This window comes from Entelurus aequoreus, linkage group LG19 (genome assembly GCF_033978785.1).
Source record: "Entelurus aequoreus isolate RoL-2023_Sb linkage group LG19, RoL_Eaeq_v1.1, whole genome shotgun sequence".
Lineage (NCBI taxonomy): Eukaryota > Metazoa > Chordata > Actinopteri > Syngnathiformes > Syngnathidae > Entelurus > Entelurus aequoreus.
In genome coordinates, this window is record NC_084749.1 from 22219699 (window position 1) to 22247198 (window position 27500).

The following is a 27500-nucleotide window of genomic DNA, read 5'->3' on the forward strand; positions in this document are numbered from 1 at the left end:
TCTGATAGTTTATATATCAATGATGAAATCTTAACATTGAAACACATGCCAATACGGCCGGTTTAACTTATAAAGTGCAATTTTAAAATTCCCGCCATACTTCCGGTTGAAAATCTCCTTTGGATATGATTTATGCGCGTGACGTCATAAAATGCACGGAAGTGTTTGGGCCCTATTGGACACAATACACAAAGCTCTGTTTTCTTCGACAAAATTCCACAGTATTCTGGACATCTGTGTTGGTGAATCTTTTGCAATTTGTTTAATGAACAATGGAGGCTGCAAAGAATAACGTAGGTGGGATCGATCAATGTCTTAGCGGCTAAGTACAATACTTACAGCAACACAACAAAAACTACTTACTCTGATAGAAGACGCCTAGCTGATGCTTGCTGCCAAACCCACGGATGAAGTCCTTCGTCGCGCCGTTGATCGCTGGAACGCAGGTGAGCACGGCTGTTGATGGGAAGATGAGGGCTGGCTGGCGTAGGTGGAGCGCTAATGTTTGATCATAGTTCTGTGAGTTCCGGCTGCTAAGTTGCTAAATTAGTCTTAGTGTCGTTAGCAACAGCATTGTTAAGCCTTACCAGGCTGAGAATTTTTAACCGTGTAGTTACATGTACATGGTTTAATAGTATTTTTGCTCTTCTGTCTATCCTTCCAGTCAGGGGTTTATTTATTTTGTTTCTATCTTCATTTGAGAACGATGCTAGCACGTTAGCTCAGTAGCTAAGTGTGTCACCGATGTATTGTCTTGGAGATAAAAGTCACTTTAAATGTCCATTTCGCGTTCTCGACTCTCATTTTCAAGAGGATATAGTATCCGAGGTGGTTTAAAATACAAATCTGTGATCTACAATAGAAAAAGGAGAGTGTGGAATCCAATGAGCCAGCTTGTACCTAAGTTACGGTCAGAGCGAAAAAAGATACGTCCATCACTGCCTCTCAAGTCCTTCACTGTAACGTTCCACATCTACGAATCTTTCATCCTCGCTCAAATTAATGGGGTAATCGTCACTTTCTCGGTCCGAATCTCTCTCGCTCCATTGTAAACAATGGAGAATTGTGAGGAATACTAGCTCCTGTGACGTCATGCTACTTCCGGTACAGGCAAGGCTTTTTTTATCAGCGACCAAAAGTTGCGAACTTTATCGTCGTTGTTCTATACTAAATCGTTAGCTCAGTAGCTAAGTGTGTCACCAATGTATTGTCTTGGAGATAAAAGTCACTTAAAATGTCCATTTCGCGTACTCGACTCTCATTTTCAAGAGGATATAGTATCCGAGTTGGTTTAAAATACAAATCCGTGATACACAATAGAAAAAGGAGAGATTACATAGTTCTGTGAGTTCCGGTTGCTAAGTTGCTAAATTAGCCTTAGTGTCGTTAGCAACAGCATTGTTAAGCCTTACCAGGCTGAGAATTTTTAACCGTGTAGTTACATGTACATGGTTTAATAGTATTTTTGCTCTTCTGTCTATCCTTCCAGTCAGGGGTTTATTTATTTTGTTTCTATCTTCATTTGAGAACGATGCTAGCACGTTAGCTCAGTAGCTAAGTGTGTCACCGATGTATTGTCTTGGAGATAAAAGTCACTTTAAACGTCCATTTCGCGTTCTCGACTCTCATTTTCAAGAGGATATAGTATCCGAGGTGGTTTAAAATACAAATCTGTGATCTACAATAGAAAAAGGAGAGTGTGGAATCCAATGAGCCAGCTTGTACCTAAGTTACGGTCAGAGCGAAAAAAGATACGTCCATCACTGCCTCTCAAGTCCTTCACTGTAACGTTCCTCATCTACGAATCTTTCATCCTCGCTCAAATTAATGGGGTAATCGTCACTTTCTCGGTCCGAATCTCTCTCGCTCCATTGTAAACAATGGAGAATTGTGAGGAATACTAGCTCCTGTGACGTCATGCTACTTCCGGTACAGGCAAGGCTTTTTTTATCAGCGACCAAAAGTTGCGAACTTTATCGTCGTTCTATACTAAATCCTTTCAGCAAAAATATGGCAATATCGCGAAATGATCAAGTATGACACATAGAATGGATCTGCTATCCCCGTTTAAATAAAAAAAATTCATTTCAGTAGGCCTTTAACACTCCACTTCAAAAGCATGTATTTGAAAAATTGGTAGTGTTTTTGATACCTACCATTTCACATGATCAGACCTCTAACATTCCACCCTACAAAATAATTCCTGCCGATACCGTATTTGATTAACATCATTATCGCCCCATACTCGAGGCTCTAATATTGGCATCGTATTGGAAGTGAAACTGTTGTATCGGGACACCCCTACTATCAATGACGTAATACTAACATTAATACTAATATTCCATCTGCACAGAAGAATTGCAATAATGTGCAAAATTATCTGAGAGAAATGATACAACTCACCAGTGTGTTTGTTGCAGGAACAAATATCCCCAAGATGAACACGCCCAGTAATGGACCACTGATTACATTCATGACAGTAAAGGACCCCTGAGGAGAGAGAGCACAATCACTGCTTTCAAATTGTACAAGAGTTAAGGACAAAAAAACTAAACTTTTTATCTAGTTGTCTTGTGTGTGTTACTTTCATCCCTTTCAACTAATGTGTGATATTTATTCCTTCTGGAATAAATGCATTCCTGCTTTATTGCATTTTAATTTGCTTGTCTCTGCCTCCAACACTCAATCATATAATTAATAGTCAATAACCGATAATGAGCCTTGTTATTTTTCCATTATCCTGCAAAACAAAAATCTACTACTCTGCTTGCATGGCAGCAGACTGGGGTAGATCCTGCTGAAATCCTATGTATTGAATGAATAGAGAATCCTTTTGAATCGGGAAAAAAATCGTTTTTGAATCGAGAATCGTGTTTAATTGAAAAAAAAAAAATCGATTTTGAATCGAATCGTGACCCCAAGAATCGAATCGTGGGACACCCAAAGATTCACATATATATATATATATATATATATATATATATATATATATATATATATATATATATATATATACACATATATAAATACACATATACAGTATATATACATATATATATACATACACACATATATATATACATACATATACACATACATATATACACACATATACAGTATATATACATACATATACATATATACTCATATATATATATATACACATTTTATACACACACACATATATATATACACACACATACTGTATATATATATACACACGGATATATGTGTGTGTGTATATACATACACACACACATATATATATATATATATATATATATATATATATATATATATATATATATATATATATATATATATATATATATATATATATATATATATACAGTATATTAGGGCTGCGAATCTTTGGGTGTCCCACGATTCAATTCAATATCGATTCTTGGGGTCACGATTCGATTATAAATCGATTTTTTTCGATTCAACGCGATTGTCGATTCAAAAACGATATTTTTCCGATTCAAAACATTTCTCTATTCATTCAATACATAGGATTTCAGCAGGATCTACCCCAGTCTGCTGCCATGCAAGCAGAGTAGTAGATTTTTGTAAAAAGCTTTTATAATTGTAAAGGACAATGTTTTATCAACTGATTGCAATAATGTAAATTTGTTTTAACTATTAAATGAACCAAAAATATGACTTATTTTATCTTTGTGAAAATATTGGACACAATGTGTTGTCAAGCTTATGAGATGGGATGCAAGTGTAAGCCACTGTGACACTCTTGTTCTTTTTTTTATTTTTATAAATGTCTGACATTGTGTAAAATCAAAACGGTGCCATACTGCGATACCTTTGTTGCACGTGATGTCACGTTCGGTTGCAGACTAAACACTGGCTCAAGGATACAATCACGTAAGCAGCACTCAGGGTGGACTCAGCCATACTCCCTCTAAGTAATGCAATTTTGTTATTCTTAAAGCCAGACCTGTGTGTTTATTTCCGTACCTGACGGTTTCGGCTACAACTGTTGCCTTCCATGTGAGATTTTTTGTGTATAGCTAAAAAACAAAAACAAAAAAACAGCATGGGGATTTATGTGCTACTTTAAATATTTACAATGAAAACAAAAATAAAATTACCGTCACTATTTCAGAACAATTTCCATCAATTGTCGTATTTGTTAAAATTTCACTTACTCTGATTCACACCTTATCTTACAACTGCACCAGTGATTGTTTCCTTGATTAAAAAAATTGTAAAATGTTTTTAAAAACCTATAATAAACCAGCCAGTCTTTTGAATAAGTTCTTTCAAAAGAACGGCTCCTCATGACCCGGCTCCCTTCAAAGAGCCATAAATCCCATCTCTGTTGTGCACCATATTGCTACCTTTACCTGAAGAACTCCCCAGTCCAGCAAAGAGGATAGAGCGGCTACAATCATGCATGCAGCTCCATAGATGAGGGCTTGAAAGAAAACAAGAAAAAGTCAATGTGTTATTCAGTACCATTTAGGGGTGTCCAGATTTGATTTTTATATCTGATATCGAATGGAGCTTAAAAAAAGGTATGGGATTATATCGACTTGTATCTAAAACGTCTGCTGTAAGTGTCGGAGACAGAATTTGAGTTTTGCTGCAGTGTGTGTGTGTGTGTGTGTCTGGGCTTGGCTGGTACGTCACGTAATTCAGGAAGTATTTAGGCAGTGTTCATTCACCTGTCATGGAAAGGAAGGCGGAAATAGGAGAGAGGAAGTAATCGACTTGACATACTTTTGTTGACCGCTTTAACATACGTTTAATATGCGCTTTGCTATACGCTTTTTTCGATCATAACATTTACAACATCTGCTTACTTCTCAAACAACTTGATTAAAACCAACCTCAACTGCACTCGTATCCCAGTGTATTTCGTCAGGAATCGCGCAGCAAGCAAATTTGAAACTAATCCATGCCCAGCCAGCACAAAACATTAAAACAACACTGAGAACTTGTTCACTTAGGTCCTGACGTTGAGCAACTCAAACCTAACGTTGGAACAACATGCTTTTTGACAATGTTTAATCAATGTTGGGTTCTGACGTGGATTTGACCAAATTAGTTCTTTTCCCCAACCAATATTGTCCAACACAAACACGTTAAAACCACGTACTTTTTCACAACATTTATTCAATGTCAGGTTGCAACATTGATTTGACCGTTGAAATTTGGTCATTTCCCAACCAACATCGGGTTAGAGTCCCTTCGTATGATAAATTCTCGGGTTAGAGTCCCTTCATACAATAAAGTCCTGGGTTAGAGTCCCTTTGTATGATAAATTCATGGGTTAGCGTCCCTTTCGAATGGTACGATAAAGTGACGGGTTAGAGTCCCTTCGTATGATAAATTCTCGGGTTAGAGTCCCTTTCGAATGGTATGAAATTCTCGGGTTAGAGTCCCTTTGTAAAAGACACAAATACAAAGACACAATAGACGAGGAGGTTGACTAAGAAAAAAAAAAAGTGATGGCGGTTGGGGTAAATGTGATGACTGGTTACCATTTAATGGTCAATTGAATGTGTTGTGACGATGGAATTAGCAGGTAGAGTTTAAAAATAAAAAAATAAAAATAAAAATTGAGAAAGTTTATTGACGAATGACTCCGAGTCCGAGTAGGAAGGGTTAAGAGGGAGTTTACAACACTTGTGAAGTCGTAAACTCAAACGTTTGGTAAATGAAAAAAGTAGCTGGAAGTTATATGGTAAAGTGAAACGCAGAGAAAGAGCTTTCGTGCAGCTTTTTCTTTTGTGTGTGTGCGTGGTGCTTACGTGTGCGCGTGTGCGCGCTTACGCGTGAATGTGTGTGCGTGTGTGTTGTGGCTGGTTTGAATGTGCAGGGAGGTCATGGAGTTTTGACCCCATGGTTAGAATTGGGTGTTTTATTGACGTAAACACATGGGGACTTAACATTCTTAGGGACCTCTGGAGATCTGGCTTTTACGGCATGGTAATAAACGAACGAGAATAAATGCATGCTTTTATTTTGTCAATTATTACACACGACAGGAATTATTGCAAATATATAGACAATTTTTAGTTGATTTAAAATTGTACTTAAATTACATGAAGTAGTACGTATAACCTTTGAATTAGGAGTATTGATTTAGCGTTTCCTAGTTTTAGTTTAGTTTAGTTTACTAAGGATCCCCATTAGTCTACACCGCAGTGGAGACTATTCTTCCTGGGGTCCAGACAAAAAACATCACACAATCACAAAACAAAAGATTAAAATGCAGTACAACATAGGCTGACCATATGTCCTCTTTTCCCCGGACATGTCCTCTTTTGCGGGTGTGTCCGGGGCGTCCGGGCGGGGTTTCTTAAATACCTCAAATGTCCGGCATTTTGAGTTAGGGTTGCGTGTAATTTCAATGTACGTCTTGGGCAGGGATCGGCAACCCCTAACAACTAAATTAAGGGCGTGCCGTGATAGCACTGCATATACTGTTCTCTCTATTACTTTAACAAACAGCATGCCAGCCCGGTCTCATGTTGCATGAAGCGTTAACTTGCACACGTGGGAGACAGCAAGGCATACTTGTTCAACAGCCACACAGCTTACACAGACGGTGCCCGTATAAAACAACTTTAACACTGTTACGTTACAAATATGCGCCACACTGTGAACCCACACCAAAAAAGAATGACAAATACATTTCTGGAGAACCTCCGCACCGTAACACAACATAAACACAACAAATACCCAGAATCCCATGCAGCCCTAACTCTCTAACCTCAACCGACGCACGCAGGGAGGAGGGGTGATGTGTGGGGGGGGTTTGGTGCTAGCGGGGGTGTATAATGTAGACTGGGAGAGTTAGGGCTGCATGGGATTCTGGGTATTTGTTGTGTTGTGTTTATGTTGTGTTACGGTGCGGAGGTTCTCCAGAAATGCATTTGTCATTCTTTTTTGGTGTGGGTTCACAGTGTGGCGCATATTTGTAACGTAACAGTGTTAAAGTTGTTTTATACGGGCACCATCAGTGTAAGCTGTGTGGCTGCTGAGCAAGTAAGCTTTGCTGTCAAGATCGTGTGAAAGCAGAAGATGCATTCACCATGTGGCCAAGCAGGTGTGCTGTTTAAGCATGCTGTAGAGGGCGCTATAAATAGTGCCATCACGCCCAAATTTTGGGTGTCTCCCGGGAAAAGAGGAAGATTGGCAACTATGACGCTGTTGAACGCCATTCATGTAAATCTCGCGGGCCGCACTAACTTTAAACTGTCATATTAAAGTGCGTGCCGGGGCGCGTGTCTGAGACCCCTGGTTTAAACATAGCCCAAAGCAAAAAAAAGCTTTGTATACAGTGTTATTTCATTTTAAATTTCAAAAGAGTTTTGAGGCTCCCATTGTTTTCTTTCATTTGTGAAACTAGTCAAAATGGCTCTTTGAGTGATAAAGGTTGCCGACCCTAGACTCTAGGGTTAAGTTACGAAGGGGTTAAACAAAACAAGCTGTGAAGGTGCGCACGCAGAAACATTGGTGAGGGAGGGGCAGAGACACAGAGCGAGAGAGCTAGTGAGTGGAGACAGACATGAAAACAAGAAATGCCCAAAAGTAAATGCAACTTCACGGATGATTTGCGGAAAAAGTATTTGTGTTTTGGTCCTGGCCGTGACACATGGGAAGCAGAATGCACTGTGTGCAAAGCAGGAACGTGTATATAAATAAAGATCTACAAGCCCATATCGACACTACAAAGCACAAAACAGCTGTGCAGGGCGAGAGCTCGTTTATGACAACCTTTTTCCAAAACACAACATAGAATGTGAGATATAACAGGATAATGCATACATTTGTCATTTGTTTTCAAAACGCTTACAAAAAAGTGGTACCCCAAAAATTTACTGTGGGACCCCATTTGTATGATTTGATGGGGTCCCTGGGACCCCATTTTGAAAATTCCTAGCGCCAACACTACTGTCAACATAGGAGAAAAAACTATTTATTTAAATAAATATATTACTTATGAAGCAAGTTTGAGTATCATTGGCAAATTTTCACCTAGTCCCGGCCTTGGCGTGCTGCCCGCCTTGGCACGCATATGTGTCCTCTTTTTGGGATTTCAGAATATGGTCAGCCTAGTACAACATGATCAAATAATAAAATGTTGTAATACAAAAATAGCAACAACAAAGAACCAAAAAAAGTAATAACTTCGAGTTTACATAATAATGTTCATACCAAAGATAAAAAGAGCAATATACAAATATATATATATATTTTTTTGCAAAAATAAAACAAAGAACCCATGGCCTAAAATATACATATTAGTGTACCAAAGACAAACAATAAGTGACGAAAAAGTACCATCCATCCATTTTCTACTGCTTGTCCCACAATCAATAAGATAGTCAATAGTCAATAAAAACAGTCATGACATTAGGTACAATCTAGAATAATCTCTTTCCGCAACACTTCTCCTCTTAGTCTATTCTTAAAACCCACTATGCTGGTGATTGATACCAGATATTGTGGAAGTTGATTCCAGTAAGTGATTGCCCTATACATTACAGTCTTTTGGGTTTAAGACGGGTGAAAGCACCTCTTAGGGCTAGCCTGGTACCATAGTTGTGACTGTCATTAGCAAGCAACAGCTGAGAATACAGATATGAAGGTTTCTGGTATGTATAGATTTAAAAAAATAAATAAAATCAAACTACAAGCTAGTCTTTCACCAACCCTCATCCATGACAATTCAGTATGCATGATCTCAATGCTGGTCCTAAATGAGCAATGGAGAGCTAGTCTGGCAGCTCGGTTTTGGGCAAGCTGGATTTTATTTAGTTCTTGTTTAGATGCATTAGACCAGATTGCTGGGCAGTAGTCAATATGTGACAATACAAGGGATTGTATAACTTGCTTAGTAGTTGTGTTAGTTAAAAAATAGGCAATTCTTCTTATGATTGAAATGCTTCTGCTCATTTGTGTTACTATGTTGTTAATGTGAGTGGCCCAAGATAGTCTTTCATCTATTGTAACTCCCAGCAACCTGGCCTCTTTAACTTGTTCAATATGAACTCTGTTCAAAGAAACATTTAAAATGCGTTCCTTTCTCTGAGCATGTTTTGAGCAAATAACAAGACATTTTGTTTTGGAAATATTAAGTTTCATCTTATTTTCTGTAACCCATTTAGAAATCTGTATGACCTCTTCTTGTAGTATACTGCTCAGGTCTGTGCATTTATCAGCATAAGCATATATTGTTGTGTCATCTGCGTAAATTGCACAGCAACCATTCTTTAAAACACATGACATATCATTTACAAATATTGAGTATAATAAAGGTCCCAGGCAACTTCCTTGGGGAATACCACAATATAATGTTTTAATATTTGAAAGGGTTCCATTGAACATGACACATTACTGTCTGTTGACTAGGTAGCTTTTCATCCAATTAATCACTGAGAGTTTAAAACCATAAGCAGGCAGTTTTTTAAGTAGTAGTTTGTGGTCAATAATATCAAAAGCTGCACTAAAATCTAATAGCACTGTGCCAACTAATAATTTACTGTCAATTTGTTTTAGCCAGTCATCTGTTAATTGTGTGAGAGCTGTGCATGTTGAATGGCCAGTTTTATATGCACGTTGAAAGTCTGAATTAATGTTATTTATAGAGAAATAATTTTGAATTTGCTTAAATATAATTGTTTCCATTAATTTTCCCAATACTGGTAAAATGCTAATTGGCCTACTATTCGATCCAGTGAATGCTTCTTTCCTATTTTTTGGAAGAGGAGTTACTCTAGCAACCTTCCATACTTGAGGATAGATTCCTTCTTTAAAACTTAAGTTAAAAATATAGCATATTGGACTGGCTATTATTCCAGCTGACAACTTTAAAAGTCTACTATGTAGATTATCATGACCACAAGGTTGGTCAGATTTCAATTCAGACAATAGATTTTCAATTTCCACCACATTAGTGACTGAGAATTCAAATTTACATTCTTTGTCCTGCATGATATCATTTTTAATGAGTGACTCAGATAGAATACAATTTACAGGAAACATGCTATTTCTTATAGTATCAACTTTACTTATGAAATAATTGTTGAAGTAATCAGCAATTTCTTTGGGCTTGGTGATAAAGCCTTCGCCTGATTCAATAAATGCTGGTGTTTTTCCCATTTTATCTCTACCCATGATTTGATTGAGAGTACTCCAAAGTTTTTTGCCATCATGTTTAATTTCTTCAATTCTAAATTGGTAGTACACCCTTTTTTTCTGTTTATTTAATTTGGTGACTTTGTTTCTTAAAGAGCGATATGCTAGCCAGTCCTCTGAGCTACCTGAATCTACAGCAACTCTTTTCAGTTTATCTCTATCTTTCATCAAGTTTCTCAGGTCAGAGTCAAGCCAAGGGGCTTTGACAGATCTGACGGTGTTCTTGATGGGTGCATGCTTATCACAGACAGAAGAAAATGACTTCATGAATTCTTGCAGCGCTGCTTCAGTATGCTTTGACTCAAATACAGTCTAACTGTATGTTATGTACGTGTTCAATAAAGGCATTATCACAGAAATGTTTGTAGAGTCTCTTATATATAATTGTAGGTCCAACTTTGAGGACTTTCACTTTTCTTGCCATGGCAATCATGTTATGATCACTAAATCCAATTGGCATAGAAACAACCTTTGAGCATTTATCTACTGAATTAGTAAACAGATGATCTATGCAAGTTGAAGACAATACACCTGAATTGTTCATATTTATTCTGGTTGGTAGATTTATCATTTGAGTTAGGTTACATGCAGTGGCAGTGTTAAGCTTTCTTTTCATAGGGCAGTTTTTTGAGAGCCAGTCAATATTTAAGTCTCCTAAGAAATACATTTCTCTGTCTGTGTCAGAAACATTTTGAAGCATTGCACAGATTTTTTCAAGATATGCTGCATCGGAGGAAGGTGGTCTATAGCAGCAGCAGATTAGTAATGGCTTTAGATGTGGCAAGTGAACCTGGATCCAGATTGCTTCTACATCTGTCAAGTCGAGATCTCCTCTTCGCTTAATTGGAATGGTCTTGTACATAAAAGGCTACTCCTCCCCCGTGTCTGTTTCTATCAAGTCTAATTATATTGTAACCTTGTATAAATATTTCAGTATTGTCAATTGAATCATCCAAATGAGTTTCAGAAATCGCTACTACATGTAGATCATTTTCAAACATTATTTTACTCAACTCAATTACCTTGTTTTTTAGACTACAGATGTTCAAGTGGGCAATTTTGAGTCCTTTTTTGGGAAGTTTGACATTCAAAGTTAGTAAGGATTTGCAGAATAGATGTCAACTCTAAAAACACAAAAAATATATAGATCAGCAAACTACAAACTATGCACATTTTTCCAAATCATTCAAGCTCTTGACCATTAGCACTTGTGCCTGCTCAGGTGCACCATTTAGCTTTATGTAGACTTTGCAATTGGACGACCATGTTGCTTGTATTTTTCCCTCTTTGCGTAGGTACCGAGCTCTTTTAGCAATATCAGCATTGCTCTTGGTTAAATGTTCATTGAGATAAACATTTGATCCCTTGAGCATCCTACTTTGTCGCAAAAGATTGATTTTGAATTTTCTATTTGCAAACCTCATAATGATGGTTGCCGGTTTGCTTTTATCTTTCTGAGGGAAACGGTGACAAGCTTCTATATTCTCCTTATTTATGCCAATTCCATTTTCTTGGAGGAATTTCACCACCTGCCACTCGACTGAGTCCAAATCTTGGTCTCTGGGCACTGATCCCTGGACCTCACTGCAGCAGCAAATGACGCAGGTCGCGTTGGCAGACCAGTAACAATTACATCGTTCATTCTAGTATACTGTTCTAAATCAGACAATCTACTTTGCAGTTGCACAATCATATTGTCTTTCTCTTCATTTTGCTTCTTCAGTTCCTTAATATCTTTCATCATGCCTATCAAAGTGTCTTGCTTACTTGCCATTGCTTCCATTTGGTGTGTCATAAACTCCACTGATTTCCGTAGCTCCTCATTAGATCTCTTTAGTTCTTCCATGTCTCTTTTGGTGGCCATTGTTGATTATAGCTGCTGGGCCTTTATTGAAGCCTGGAGCCGACCTGATGATAGCTGCTGAGCCTCTGTTGAAGCCTGGGGCCGGCCTGATGATAGCTGCTGGGCCTTTATTGGAGCCTGGAGCCGACCTGATGATAGCTGCTGGGCCTCTGTTGAAGCCTGGGGCCGGCCTGATGATAGCTGCTGGGCCTCTGTTGAAGCCTGGGGCCGGCCTGATGATAGCTGCTGGGCCTCTGTTGAAGCCTGGGGCCGGCCTGATGATAGCTGCTGGGCCTCTGTTGAAGCCTGGGGCCGGCCTGATGATAGCTGCTGGGCGATGGCTGAAGCCTGGAGCCGGCCTGATGATAGCTGCTGGGCGATGGCTGAAGCCTGGAGCCGGCCTGATGATAGCTGCTGGGCCTCTGTTGAAGCCCGGGGCCGGCCTGATGATAGCTGCTGGGCGATGGCTGAAGCCTGGAGCCGGCCTGATGATAGCTGCTGGGCCTCTGTTGAAGCCTGGGGCCGGCCTGATGATAGCTGCTGGGCGATGGCTGAAGCCTGGAGCCGGCCTGATGATAGCTGCTGGGCTTCTGCTGAAGCCTGGAGCGGTCCTGATCTGGTGGAACAGGCTGGAGCTGCTTGGGGCGTAGAAGCTGCAGGTATCCTGGGCCTGGTGGTGTTAGCAGATCTAGATGCTGCTCTCTAGTACTGGTATGAGCTTTTAAACAAAACCTGTTAACTGCTGCCAATAAAATGGTGAATAAGATACTCTTTAGGGTTCATATGTTTGTAAATCTGACTGTGATGAAGTCAGTGCCTCACCAGCCATGAACCTCACCGCACGTCACTGGTGCAATGGCTCTAATTGCTTGTCCATCTTCTCTTAGATTCACAATTGCTTCTTTTTCACCCATAGACCGCTCTCTGGTTTTCATGTTGGTCCCACCTCTAAATGCAGTCTGCACAGGCAAAACCTATCCTACTTAGGACAATGCTGTGATTTTAAACATCACATGCAGAATTGGACCAAGCAGGAGGATAACGACAAGGCTGGTGATAGAGTAGCAAGGAAACAACTCCTTAATTTACAGATCGCTGAAGCTAAAATGTCAAAAGAACAGAAAGGTCGAAAATCAGCTAAAGTATATTCAGCAGTGGGTGAACTTGCTTTTGAGCTCCAACAGATGGAGGAAAGAATCCTCAACAAACGTGAAACCAGACAGTCAGACTCGAGTGGTGGACGCTGTGCTCCAGTCCAGAGTGGAAATTGTTTTACATGCGGCCAGCCGGGTCACTGGCAACGTGACTGTCCCAACTTCTCTAAACAAGACAGGCTCCGATTTGCAGCCAAATTATCATGCAGGCGTGGCAAAGGACGCCCAAAGCAGGAGCCCCAGCAGGAAATACAGACAGGCCCCTTGCTGGACATAAGTGTCAACGGACAATGTTATCGGTTCATGATTGACACTGGTGCCACACACTCATTTCTGAATGCGGTGGTTCCAAATAAACTGTGTGCTTCCTTTTTGAAGTTCTAAGGCTTCGCTGGGATCACAAGAATGATATCTGTCACCAAACCACTCCCGGTTCAGATTGCTGGACATTCATTGAAGCACCCCTTCGTGGTCGACCTGCACACACCTTGCCTGCTTGGTAATGACCTGCTTTACAAACTGTACCCTGATATTCAATATTGCACAGCAGTAACCTTCCTGGTGTTACCTGACAGCACAACCACCAAGCTGCGACACCACTACGAAGGTTCCTCCATGAGCATGAGCTCATACCACAGCCTGAAGCACCAGAAATGGCTGACATCTACTGGGTACGCCTCCTCCCAGGAACGAGTGAAGAACAAGGACTGCTCCAACTTTTCTAGCAGTGAAAGCCCTGGCTGACTGAGCTGCGTCCGTGTGTACCGCCACCCGACCCGCCACATGTTATGATCACCAGTTAGACGACTCATACTAGGAGGCCTTTGACTCCTATATATGTTGGAACTCAAGGTGTGGCTGCTCATGTTGACCTATCTTTGCAACAACTAGCATGGTATAAGATGGACACAAATGCTGTCCCACATTGTTCCCTTGCTCTCTGTCCCACCTACGAAACCAAAGACTTAGGTCCAATGATGAAACAGGGCATAGCCGCCGCTGATTGAACCGACACGCAAATACCACATTTTCAATTGTTTTAGTTGTCTGTTAAACACATAGCTATGGGCTGCACTTTGGACACCCCTGCTGTAGGCTACGAGGAGCTAGCAGCTACACAACAGCTGAGCTAAACAACACATTTAAGCATATCAAATAATTATAGTTGCTTATTACATACACAAAGTCACCAAGACAGAAGTCTGATAGAAAGTATTCAGTAACAAATGTGTCCGCATCATTCAACTTTCTGCAACAGAAGCTTGACTTAATAAATTATTGTGGCCAAAAGGTGTTGTAAAATATCAAATTATTATTGCAAAAGCATCCGCCATAGGTTAGTGTTTTTCTGATATTTGTGTCAATATATATATAAGCATATTTTGTGGCTTACACCATATTGAATCATTTGCATAAAATGTACGGTTGATATCGCTAAGGGGCCCCCTACCCTAATGCCAGAAAAAGGCTTTCATTGACCTCAAACATGACCTGTCCTCCGCCTCTGCTCTTGCTGTGCTTGACTATCAGCTGCCCTTTTTCTTGGATGTTTTCTGAAAGTGATAGTACTACTAACAAAAAATATTCCAATTCTGTCCTGAGGGTCCTTTTTACTCAGCATATATGTCATCGAAAGAATTTGGGATTGACCAGTAACTTAGATTCACTTGGAGGAAGAACTGGTCCAACGCAACACTACAGAGCTCCAAACTTCATGTGACCTTCCAATTAGCCCACGTACCGTACGCAGAGAGCTTCATGGAATGGGTTTCCATGGCCAAGGAGCTGCATCTAAGCCATACATCACCAAGTCCAATGCAAAGCGTCGGATGCAGTGGTGTAAAGCACGTCGCCACTGGACTCTAGAGAAGTGGAGACGCCTTCTCTGGAGTGACGAATCACGCTATTCCATCTGGCAATCTGATGGACGAGTCTGGGTTTGGAGGTTGCCAGGGGCAGGGTAAATTTCAGATTGCATGATGCCGAGTGTGAAATTTGGTGGAGGAGGAATTATGGTGTGGGGTTGTTTTTCAGGAGTTGGGCTTGGACCCTTAGTTCCAGTGAAAGGAACTTTGAATGCTCCAGGATACCAAAACATTTTGGACAATTCCATGCTCTCAACCTTGTGAGAACAGTTTGGAGCGGGCCCCTTCCTCTTCCAACATGACTGTGAACCAGTGCACAAAGCAAGGTCCATAAAGACATGGATGACAGAGTCTGGTGTGGATGAACTTGACTGGCCTGCACAGAGTACTGACCTGAACCCGATAAAACACCTTTGAGATGAATTAGAACGGAGACTGAGAGCCAGGCATTCTCGACCAACATCAATGTGTGACACCAATGCGCTTTTGGAAGAATGGTGGAAAATTCCTTCAAACACACTCGGCAACCTTGTGGACAGCCTTCCCAGAAGAGTTGAAGCTGTAATAGCTGAAAAAGGTGGACCGACATCATATTGAACCCTATGGGTTAGGAATGGGATGGCACTTCAACTTCATATGTGAGTCAAGGCAGGTGGCCAAATACTTTTGGCAATATAGTGTATATGTATAATCAACGTTATATCAATGTATTGTGCCTGCTTGGTGCCCACAATAAGAACTCCAATAGAAGCAGTCTGTTATGACCCCACTAACGTTTTTTTCTTGCTAGTTTAGCAGACAGATAATTGCCATTTGAGATTCATTTAAGAATTGTTACTTCATGAAACTAATTAGCGTTATTATTTTAACACTTCCAAATTTGGCATCAAGGCCAGAACTAAGATGCACGTTACAATCAAACAGCTAATGTGCAATAAGTACGGTACAATACTAAGAGTATAAATACTTTTTGGGGCTCAACAAAATACAAGACTGGTACGTTCAACCTAATGGCAATAGACTACTTTGCGACTACAGCAACTCACCTCGAACAAACTGAAATGATTGCATACTTGCAAACGAGACTCTGAAGTGTAAAAAACAAGATAACTGCATAGGTTACCGTCCATTCAAGACTCTCGCTCAAACACTTAATTCTATCCAGCAGTGCCAGGATCCAGCATGCAAAGCCCGCAAAATCAGAACAACATATCACTTGATGAAGCCTTTTCTAACACTCCTCACTGCAAAATAAGGAACAAGAACATGTGTTATTCGTGTTGATATTAGATCGGTATCGGCAAATAGTCAAGGCTGCAGTATTGGAAGTGAAAAGGTTGTATCGGGACACCTCTAGTCTCATGTAATCATCATGCTTCCAATTTGCATCTCATCCAGGGCTTTGTGCTTTTCCAACAAAAGAGCGACTGCAGTAAAGAGGAACATCCTACATAGTCCTTTGGAAAGAAGGATCTGCTTCTTCTGGTTCATGTGGAGCAGATGAGGTTGTAGGACATCCTCCATTGTTACCGCAGCCATCGTGTTGATACTCGTGGAAACTGTGCTGTCAAAGACAGATATGGGAAATTCAAATTCCTTTACGGTATGTGATCGAAATAATCTGTGGTGCCAAATGTAAATAATCCTATGACACTTTTCCATCTGAATATTTTGCGCACTTCTTTCCACATTTGGCTCATTTTCTTCACTTTTGAGGTATAAATTAAACATCTCAATGTTAAATTCAAAAGTTAAATATAAAAGTAAACGTTATGTATTAATGTCAAATCTAAATTTCTATGTTTCATGTTAAATCTAAATGTTATATCTAAATGTTTTATTAAAATATATGTTAAAATTGTATATCTAATTATATATGTTAAATCTAAATATGTTTAACCTGCTCAGTGGCCTAGTGGTTAGAGTGTCCGCCCTGAGATCGGTAGGTTGTGAGTTCTAAACCCCGGCTGAGTCATACCAAAGACTGTAAAAATGGGTCCCATTACCTCCTTCCTGGGCGCGGCCACCGCTGCTGCTCACTGCTCCCCTCACCTTCCAGGGGGGGATCAAGGGTGATGGGTCAAATGCAGAGAATAATTTCTCCACTCCTAGTGTGTTTTTGACAATCATTGGTACTTTAACTTTACTTTAACTTGAATCTAAATCTGTGTGTTATACAGTGTTGGGTTAGTTACTGAAAACCAGTAACTAGTTACAGTTACTAGTTACTTTATTTCAAAAGTAACTCAGTTACTAACTCAGTTACTTACACCAAAAAGTAATGCGTTACTGTGAAAAGTAACTATTTATTACTTATATATTTTTAGATTTTTTTTTTTAAGGCCGCCTTTAATGCCCTTTTAGCCTTCATTTCAGTCCTGTTATTGCAGTGGAGAATAATACAATCTGTTGATCAACTTGACATGCATTTGCATCACTGAACTCTGCTAAGCAATGTGGTCTACATACAACACACAAAGACAAAGATATGTTTCAAAGGGCCAATTTGTTTCAGGCTAGAATAAATTGACAAAACTATTTTAAATAGCTGCAACATAACTTACATAAGTAACAAAGAGCATAATAACAACATAGCTGTAAACCAAGGAAGGCACACACTATATAAACAAAGCCTAACCAGGCGTTTTTTTCTGAAATAAAATCATGTCTGAAGCCCAGAACACTCTTCACATTTCCCAAGTTTTAGTTTAGAGATAAGGAAAGATTGGCTTGGCCCAGTAGCATCCCTCCTTATGTTTGTGAACTTTATAGTCTATACATTTAGAGTGATGTGATAATCAAACACTATAGAAGTCTAGAATGAAAGAGTATATAAGAGAATTGACAGTGTGTACCTTCAGTGCGCAGTGCCTCGTTAAAATCCAGCCGCTGTTGCTTAGGAGGTGAAGTGTGTCTCTCTTTACTAGCTTCGTCGAAGCATGTTGCTTTTGTAGCTGTTTCAGCAGATTTGAATTGCTAGGATAGGATCTTTGATCCAAGACAACTTACATTTAACTAAAATGTTATTTTCTTGGTGGTCGACAAAAGAAAAGTAGTGAGAATATCTCCATGTTAAGAAACTCGACTTTGGCTCTGCCATGTCTTGTTAGTAAACACAGACACGCCCCCCCACCCCACACCCACAGCAGCGCGCCTCTTCTTTGTTGCCTTTTCTGCAGCTCTCCAATAAAACACACTCAGATCTTCTCAGTTTCTAGCCGATACTACATAAAAAATTACGTAAAATAACGCAGTAACGCATCATGTAGTAACGGTAACTGAGTTACTGAATATAAAAAATAACGCGTTAGATTACTATTTACCGCCGAAAGTACAAAGTAACGCGTTAGTCCCAACACTGGTGTTATATCAAGATGTTATATCTAATTACATATGTTAAATCTAAAAATAAATGTATCTAAATGTTTTATATAGATATCAAATGTAAATGTTAAATCTAAATGTCTCGCCAAATGTAAAGCTAAATATTTTGAAAATATGCAAATATCCGGTTTTCACGCCTCAGCACGCAGACACGCCCACATTACTTTATATAACATTTAGATTTAACATGTATATTCAATATCTATATTTAACATTTATATTCAATATCTATATTTAACATTTATATTAAATATCTATATTTAACATTTCTATTGACTTTTTAGATTTAACATTAAGATGTAATATTCATTTTAAACATTTGAATTCACTATTTAATTTCTACATCAAATGTGAAGAAAATTTAGCTCAAAGTGGAAAAAATTACCTAAATGGGAGAAATGTAATTTAAATGGGAGAAAAGTGAGTTCAATATTCAAAGTGCATCAGTTGGAAAAATGTGATTGAATTTTTACATTCATACTTTAGCTAGCTGTACAAGTATGCCCCAAAATTAAATGGTATTCATTTTTGCATTATCCAAAAAGACGGTTCAAATACCTCAACGTGCCGCTGTATGCGCAGGCCAGGAAAAGACCCGGAAAGCCAGGATAGTTCCTGAATATATCCAGCACGAAGTATGGCACGTACTGCAGAAAAAACATGTTTAATGCTTTTAACATTGGAAATTTACATCATGAGTATTACACGACATAGAATGAATCAGGGACACTCAGACACAGGTAATATTCAAAGAAAAATGAAGAGAAAGTAATGTTTGTGCTTTGTTAGCAATGCTGAAGAATGCAGAGCTGAACTTACTAGATCAGGTGAAGACAATATGCCGGACTTCAGTGGATCGCAGTTAACATAATAAGCAAACATGACGATGCCGCAGGATACTGCACTGCTCACAATTAGGTAAAGGCCCAACTGGTTGACAAATAATGCCCTGTGGAAAAAAACTCAATATTTAATTAATACTTGGGCTGTCAAACAAAAAAAATATTTAATCGCGATTAATCGCATTTCGTTCATAGTTAACTCAAAATTAAGCGCAATAATCACAGATAGGTATACATTTTCATCATTAATAAGTGTACCCTAGACAGGTAATTTTCAGGGGGGGGTGGCTTCATATTGCTGCATGACAATGTTTTAACCTTCTCTATTAATTAATAAAATGTAATATTGAGCCTGCTAATCATTCTGTAATTGAGCACTCGACCAGGACATGTTATAAAAGTATTTACACAATGTTTCAAACAGCCAGAAAAATATTTCTTTAGGTGCAAATATCACACAATGACATTACAAAACATCTCTGACAAAGCATGATCATACTGTAAGACATTTTTATTTTGTTAATGTCAGGGTTTCCCCTAATTTGCCAAAATACCTGTGGGGCCGTGGTTAGGGGCGTAGTCGATATGATGTCATTGCATGATTTGCTATGACGCATTTATTCTTCAAAAAGGCAAAAAAATTTGAAAATACATTTAATACAAATCTGTTATCAAGTATAGTATTGACATATATTTTTCTCAGATAATATTGTTTTTCTGGTTGGGTAAGATTTCTGCTGGACAAATTCTTCTCCCATCTATTCTGTGATTCACGATCAGTTGAGTTCCCAGTTTGCCTCCAAATGAGTGCTTGCGGTGTGGAGGTGTTATTAAGTTGTCATTTTGAAACTTTTGTTTGTCTTACTTTGGGTCTGTTGTGTTGTGTAAGTTGGGCTTTGATTGTGAAATTCAATACCTTTTCACAGACCTCGTCAGGCAAGATATTATGCAATTTGAGGAGTATTTCATCAGATTTTACTCTAAGGCTTTCAATTGTAAAATTGACTTGCCTTACTCTCTCCTTCAAGAGTTGTTTTTGTGCTTTCAGCAGGATTGTGTCTGTCTCGTGGCCTTTCATGGTGGAACAAAGGCCTAGGCGTGTGGGTATGAGGCCATATTTATTGTCCACATCTCAGGTTAAACCTGAGGTGGTTGCGGTAGTCTAGAACCTTACAAGCCAACCTTTCATATTCCCGCACCATTTTTAGGGTATCCAACCCACAATGTTTAGAAACATGTCTATGAATGTTCTCATTCATCCATGTCATTGTAATCTCAGGGCATTCAATCGATCTCAACTGCTTAGTTTGTCTTGGAAAATCTAGTCTTAGACTTAAATTGGTCTGAACTAGTCTACCGGCTGGTAGTTTATCTATATTTCTTTCTTTTCTTTAATGTTAACAAGGATACAATGTTACGCGGAGGTGTACTTATAACAATTTTATAGACAAATGATAGTATTTATAGTTGCGGCGGAGAGTGGGGGATGGGGTCTAGGGGAAAAAATTTTTCTTACTATAAAACATAACATAAAATTATTGAGAAGCGCTGCCTTACATTGAGTAGCAATGTAGTACTACTACTATTGTCTCTATAAATTGTGTATATATCTATATATAATCTTTACACAAACAATGAAAATTTCACCACTGCACCATCGTGTGTGTGTGACAATTATTGGTACTTTAACTTTAACTTAATATTATACTATACAAGTAAACTTTGATTGATTGATTGATTTTACAAAAACACCACCTTCTAATTTTGAGGAAATGTATTCAAATACTCAAATGTCCGTAATGTACAAGGTCATTTAATGGTTTAGCTTCACCTCCACTTAGCCAATGTGTGAACGTATATGAAACACCACTGCAGAGACTGTGTGGTTCCACTAAGGAAGAGTTCGTTTAACTAGAGAACCTTCTCTGTGAGAGCGTCCCAGGAGTGGAACGCACTCTCCAGGCACTTTAGAGAGTCCGCCTCTTACAATATTTTGAAAATACATCTAAAATCATGGTTTGTAGCAAGTCAGATATACACTTATTTTGTATCTAGACAGGGATTTTCTGATGTACACTGAAGTTTAATGATATGATATTGTATATAAGTATGTTATTTGCTACTGTCGCTCATCGCACTGATGGCCTTTTTTACCCTGATCTTTCCTTGTCTAATCATTATTGCTTTCAAGTTGTCCATTTTCAACATCGGTCCAGAGACAACGGATGTAAAATAGCCTTGTGGCTAATACTGGTATATTTACAGCAATGTCTATTAATCTAAAGGCCTTAGTGGCCACATGCATGGACAGCACCTTTTAGCTCTTATTTCCAAAATTGTGTACACTACTGAATTGGGGTCTTATGGCCCTTATGTGGACACTTATACTGCCATCTGGTGGTGTTAGAAGAGTATAACATACAATGGAATTTGGAAAAAAAAAGTGTAAAAATAAGAATTAGCATGTCACTAAACATGAAGTACATGTTTGTTACTTATGGACTAAGTACATCAATTAAAAAGATGATTCTTAGTTTTTTATTCTAATTAGGGTCCAATAAGCCCAAATAGCAAAGAGAAATAAAAAAAACCATGTAAACAAACAGATTGGGCTTTAAGAGGTTATTAATGTACACTGTCCTGTCAAATAAACAAATACAAAAATAGTCATTAATTACTGACATTGACATTACTGACTGATTAATTATTGACATCCCACTGGGTTGTGAGTTTGTCCTTGCCCTTATGTGGGCTCTGAACCGAGGATGTCGTTGTGGCTTGTGCAGCCCTTTGAGACACTTGGGATTTAGGGCTATATAAATAAACATTGATTGATTGATTGATTGATTGATTGATTGATTGATTGATTGATTGATTGATTGACTGCTCTCCAAAAGTAACTGAGTTAGTAACAGATTTAAACAATTTGCAAAGTATTTAGCAGGACAAGTAACTTTTTGATAACAGTTACATCATTTTCAAAGTTACCAACAGTGTTGCCACAGTTACCTTGAAAAAGTAATCTGATTAATGACTATGGATTACTCCTTTAGAAAGTAACTCAGTTTTGATTGATTGATTGAGACTTTTATTAGTAGGTTGCACAGTGAAGTACATGTTCCGTACAATTGACCACTAAATGCTAACACCCGAATACGTTTTTCAACTTGTTTAAGTCGGGGTCCACTTCAATTGATTCATGATACAGATATATACTATCATATATATTATCATCATAATACAGTCATCACACAAGATAATCACATTGAATTATTTACATTATTTACAATCAGGGGTGTGGAGAGGGGGGGGGGGTAGGATATGGACATCAAGTAGTGGACATAGAGAGAGAGAGAGAGATCAGAAGGCATGAGAAAAAGTATCTGCATTTGATTGTTTACATTTGATTATTAGCAATCCGGGGAGGGTGTTAGTTTAGGGTTGTAGCTGCCTGGAGATGAACTTTTATTGCGGTTTTGAAGGAGGATAGAGATGCCCTTTCTTTTATACCTGTTGGGAGCGCATTCCACATTGATGTGGCATAGAAAGAGAATGAGTTAAGACCTTTGTTAGTTCGGAATCTGGGTTTAACGTGGTTAAATCTGGGTTTAACGTGGTTAAGTTACTTTACTGATTAGTTGATTTTAAAAGTAACTAAGTTAGATTACAAGTTACTTTATTAGTTACATTCAGCAATGCAGCCATCGACATTACCCCCTCCGCCTCAACATAAAAATGACAAGCAGTTTTGCCAATAATCACATTAACATCAACAACTGCAATTAACATAAATACTTGTTTGACATATTAAACAAATAAATAATGATAGTCTTTCTTTACTGGACATAAATACTTGTTTTATCTATATATTATTTTAAAAAAAACAGTTTTTCTTTACAGCAGTTGACATAAATTCTTTGTTTTTTATCAAATAAAATAAACACTGTCTTTTTTACCTGACTGTTAATACTGCAATGGCATAACCTACAAATATAAATGTAACTATTAAATGATGTTTAACTTTTCTTATGAACACTGAACCTGTTCACAACATCAGAGCAGCTAGGCGTGCTTTTACAAAACAGTGTATAACACCACATGTTAGCTCTAATTGTTCTATTGTTATAATCAAGTTATGAGTCAAACAGTGGAGTGGGGCGAGTAAACCAGTGGTTGTACCTCATTAACAAAAGCTTCTCAAACCTCTTGTCAGAAAGTCTATTCCTCATTCAGTGCGGCTTTCAGGTTGTTCTCCATCTGTGCATACTCCATCTCCAGGTTTGATTGAAACTTGTATTAGTAGATTGCACAGTACAGTACATATTCCGTACAATTGACCACTAAACGGTAACACCCGAATACGTTTTTCAACTTGTTTAAGTCGGGGTCCACGTTAATCAATTCATGGTAAGACGAAAAGGATGTTCTGTGAGGCAAGTCCGCGTTGATCGTAGCGAGGATCTCGTTTATTATGGCATGAAACGAGGGCGAGTCAACTGTGCTTAAGGGCAGCATTTCCTCGACAACATTCTGACCGGCCAACCTCTTTAACTCGAAAAAATTACTATTTCCAACTTGAAAACGCGCGTCTCTCTCCGCCCTCCATTGTTGTTTACTTCGGTGTCGCACACGTGTCATCCTCATGCTAAAAACGTGACATGTCGCTTACGTGACGTCACTTTCCAAGACGGCAAGAAGAAATACAATTTATTTTTACGAGGGAAAATTCAAAAAATTTAAAATAGTAACGCACAGTGACTTGGATTAAATAAACTTTAATCTGACTACTGGTTTGGAAATAGTTACTCGTTAGATTTGTCGTTAATGAAAAAAGACGTCATATTAAACTAACGTGTTACTAAGTAACGCGCTACCGTCATCAGTGTTTACCAACCATCAAGAGAAGTGACTTTCTCAGATGTTATACACCACACACAATGTCTAAGCCAGAGGTGTCCAAAGTGCGGCCCGGGGGCCATTTGCGGCCCGCAGCTAATTGTTTACCGGCCCGCCACACATTCTGGAAATGCTATTGCAAAAATAAAAAATAAACATTACAAAAAGTGGAATGTGGTGAAATCTAACTAGAAAAAGTTGCAATGTTGACACAAAGCTGCCATGCAGGCTGTTTTTTTCTTTTGTCTATTTTTCTTTTTTTGGCATTGCTTAAAAAAAATAAATAAATCAATGTTATAATGAATGATTGACCTATTCAAGGCTCCAATTATTTCAAATATTTAACTTTAAAATGTTTTATGTGGAAAATATTGCATATAATGTGTGGTTGCCATACAAAAACATCAACGTTTTCTTTGACAAAAGAGCATAAAACAAACAAAATAATAGTTCAAACGTAAAATTGACAGATATATCTGAAGTTGATCTCGTAACTTAAGTGTTGAAAGTTAAAAAAAAACAACTAATACAAATGTATCACTTTGAGTGGGGCACCTTTTGTATCCTAAATATATTTAATGGGATTTTATTCATCTTTTCACTGTGATTACTCAAAAATAACAATGAATTAATATCAATGGTGTCTTGCATTATTGATGTTTTTAAGGCTCTAATTACTTCACATCAAACATTGCTTTCTGAATGTTTTGGGCAGTGGGGGAAATACTGCATATTTCAGTTTTATTATAAAAAACAAAGTTGTCTTGACAGAAAAGGCATAAAACCTTTTTGGTTTTTTAAATTTTATATCAACCTGAAGTTGATATACTGTAGAGATTTACTGTAAGCGTTAAATAAATAATAAAAAAAAAAAAATTTGACTTATTTTTAACATTTTAATGACTTAGACACTTTATGGTCCCCGGGGGCCCTAAAGGTACAAAAAAAAAAATTCCATATATTTTGTTATGATTTGAAAATGAAAACTATCAAAATGGCCCCCGCAGGCTTTAATTTTTCCGTATGCGGCCCTCAGTAGAAAAAGTTTGGACACCCCTGGTCTAAGCCCATACCAACCTGAGGGATTCATGACACTGATGAACTGTTTGAAACGCTAACATCTTGGTCTCGTTCCTACCCCAGAGCAATAATTGCCCTTTCCAAGGAGTCATATTTACACATCTTCCTATCATAACAAGTGTCATCATAAAATTTGCACTTTTGTGTTTACACTATGTATTTACACATACTAAGTGAAAGGGATGTAAAACAGGTTTGAGTGTTTCATGTGTCCATTTTTGTATTCTATTCTTATGGTTTTTTTGTTTTGCTGTGAAATTATTTTAGAAAAATCAGATTAATGCAATTATTGCAATTGTAGTGTCAGAATGTCATACACCACCATTTGTGTTATTTTTTACTTGTATGCACGTCATTTATTTGCTCAATACTTGGTAACATGTTGTAAAGTCCTGTCAAGATGTATTTTTCAGTGAAATTTACCACATAAATATATAATGTAAATAAAAAAACAAAAAACAAATATACATATATATATATATATATATATATATATATATATATATATATATATATATATATATATATATATATATATATATACACACATACATATATACATATACAGTCGCGATCAAAAGTTTACATACACTTGTAAAGAACAATGTCATGGCTGTCTTGAGTTTCCAATACTTTCTACAACTCTTTATTTTTTTTGTGATAGAGTGATTGGAGCACATACTTGTTGGTCACAAAAAACATTCATGAAGTTTGGTTCTATTATGAATTTATTATGGGTCTACTGAAAATGTGACCAAATCTGTTAGGTCAAAAGTATACGTACAGCAATGTTAATATTTGGTTACGTGTCCTTTGGCAAGTTTCACTGCAATAAAGTTAAGTTAAAGTAAGGCGCTTCTGGTAGCCATCCACAAGCTTCTGGCAAGCTTCTGGTTGAATTTTTGACCACTCCTCATGCCAAAATTGGTGCAGTTCAGCTAAATGTGTTGGTTTTCTGACATGGACTTGTTTCTTCAGCATTGTCCACACGTTTCAATCAGGACTTTGGGAAGGCCATTCTAAAACCTTAATATTAGCCTGATTTATCCTTTCCTTTGCCACTTTTGAAGTGTGTTTGGGGTCATTGTCTTGTTGGAACACCCAACTGCGCCCAAGACCCAACTTTCGGGCTGATTATTTTAGGTTGTCCTGAAGAATTTGGAGGTAATCCTCCTTTTTCATTGTCCCATTTAAAGCACCAGTTCCATTGGCAGCAAAACAGGCCCAGAGCATAATACTACCACCACCATGCTTGACGGTAGGTTGGTGTTCCTGGGATTAAAGGCCTCACCTTTTCTCCTCCAAACATATTGCTGGGTGTTGTGGCCAAACAGCTCAATTTTTGTTTCATCTGACCACAGAACTTTCTTCCAGAAGGTCTTATCTTTGTCCATGTGATGTCAGATGAATAGATAATAAATTAATTAAAGAACCAAACTCCATTAATGTTTTTTGTGATCAACAAATATGTGCTCCAATCCCTCTATCACAAAAAAATAAGAGTTGTAGAAAGTATTGTAAACTCAAGACAGGGGAGGCACGGCCTCACCTGCCATCATGGAAAGAAAAAAAAAGTAAAAAGAAAAAAAAATTAATTAAATTGTTATATGTATCCAGTGATAATACTAAAGTTATTTTCCATTTAACTTCACCAGTTTTAGATTATTTTTATTTTTATTTTCACATTTGCCGTTCAAATACTGAGAAGAGACAGTGCGGTGATCAGCAGCCAGTTGAGGCACGTCACTGATTTGTGCCTCAACATGGATTGTGCGCAATGACTCGGCTAACTGCCGGCCTGCTGTGCAGTGAGACTGTATTGCTATATGAATTATATTAAACATTTCCATAGTTTAGTTAGCTGAGGTATATAATGTACAGTGTATTTTGTCAACATCTGTATGTGTGTAACGTATTTCTTGTGCTGAACGATCATAAAACTGGAGGCTCGTCTCATAACCCCGCCTCCTGGTGCCAAGCACCTCCGCCGCAGAATACACCCGACGGGAGAGCCGCAGCCACACCAACCAAAGCCCATGTATGTGTATATATATATATATATATATATATATATATATATATATATATATATATATCAGTGGCGTGCGGTGAGGTTAATGTCTGGTGAGGCACGACTGCATCATCACAGTCAGATTTACAAACATATGAACCTGCAGTGCAGGTGTACCTAATGTTGTGTCCCTGCGGTCGTTCGCGGCTCCTGCAGCGCGAGCATTGTTGTTTTTGCACTTTTTGGCTTCTTGTT

The 27500-nt window shown here is 38.2% G+C and overlaps 1 protein-coding gene across 4 annotated transcripts in view; it reads right to left on the bottom strand.

Annotated features, from left to right (window-relative positions):
• slc5a5 (solute carrier family 5 member 5) overlaps positions 1-27500 on the bottom strand; it is a 49130-nt gene that overhangs the window by 11069 nt on the left and 10561 nt on the right. For 3 of the 4 annotated variants that reach the window (XM_062028083.1, XM_062028084.1, XM_062028082.1), the window contains 5 exons: positions 19236-19365; positions 18975-19063; positions 16484-16596; positions 4365-4435; positions 2404-2490 (listed from right to left, as the gene is read on the bottom strand). In XM_062028083.1, coding sequence (XP_061884067.1) covers positions 2404-2490; positions 4365-4435; positions 16484-16596; positions 18975-19063; positions 19236-19365 — 490 coding nt within the window. The remainder of the gene's footprint in view (positions 1-2403; positions 2491-4364; positions 4436-16483; positions 16597-18974; positions 19064-19235; positions 19366-27500) is intronic. The other variant, XR_009822031.1, reaches the window with a different exon arrangement.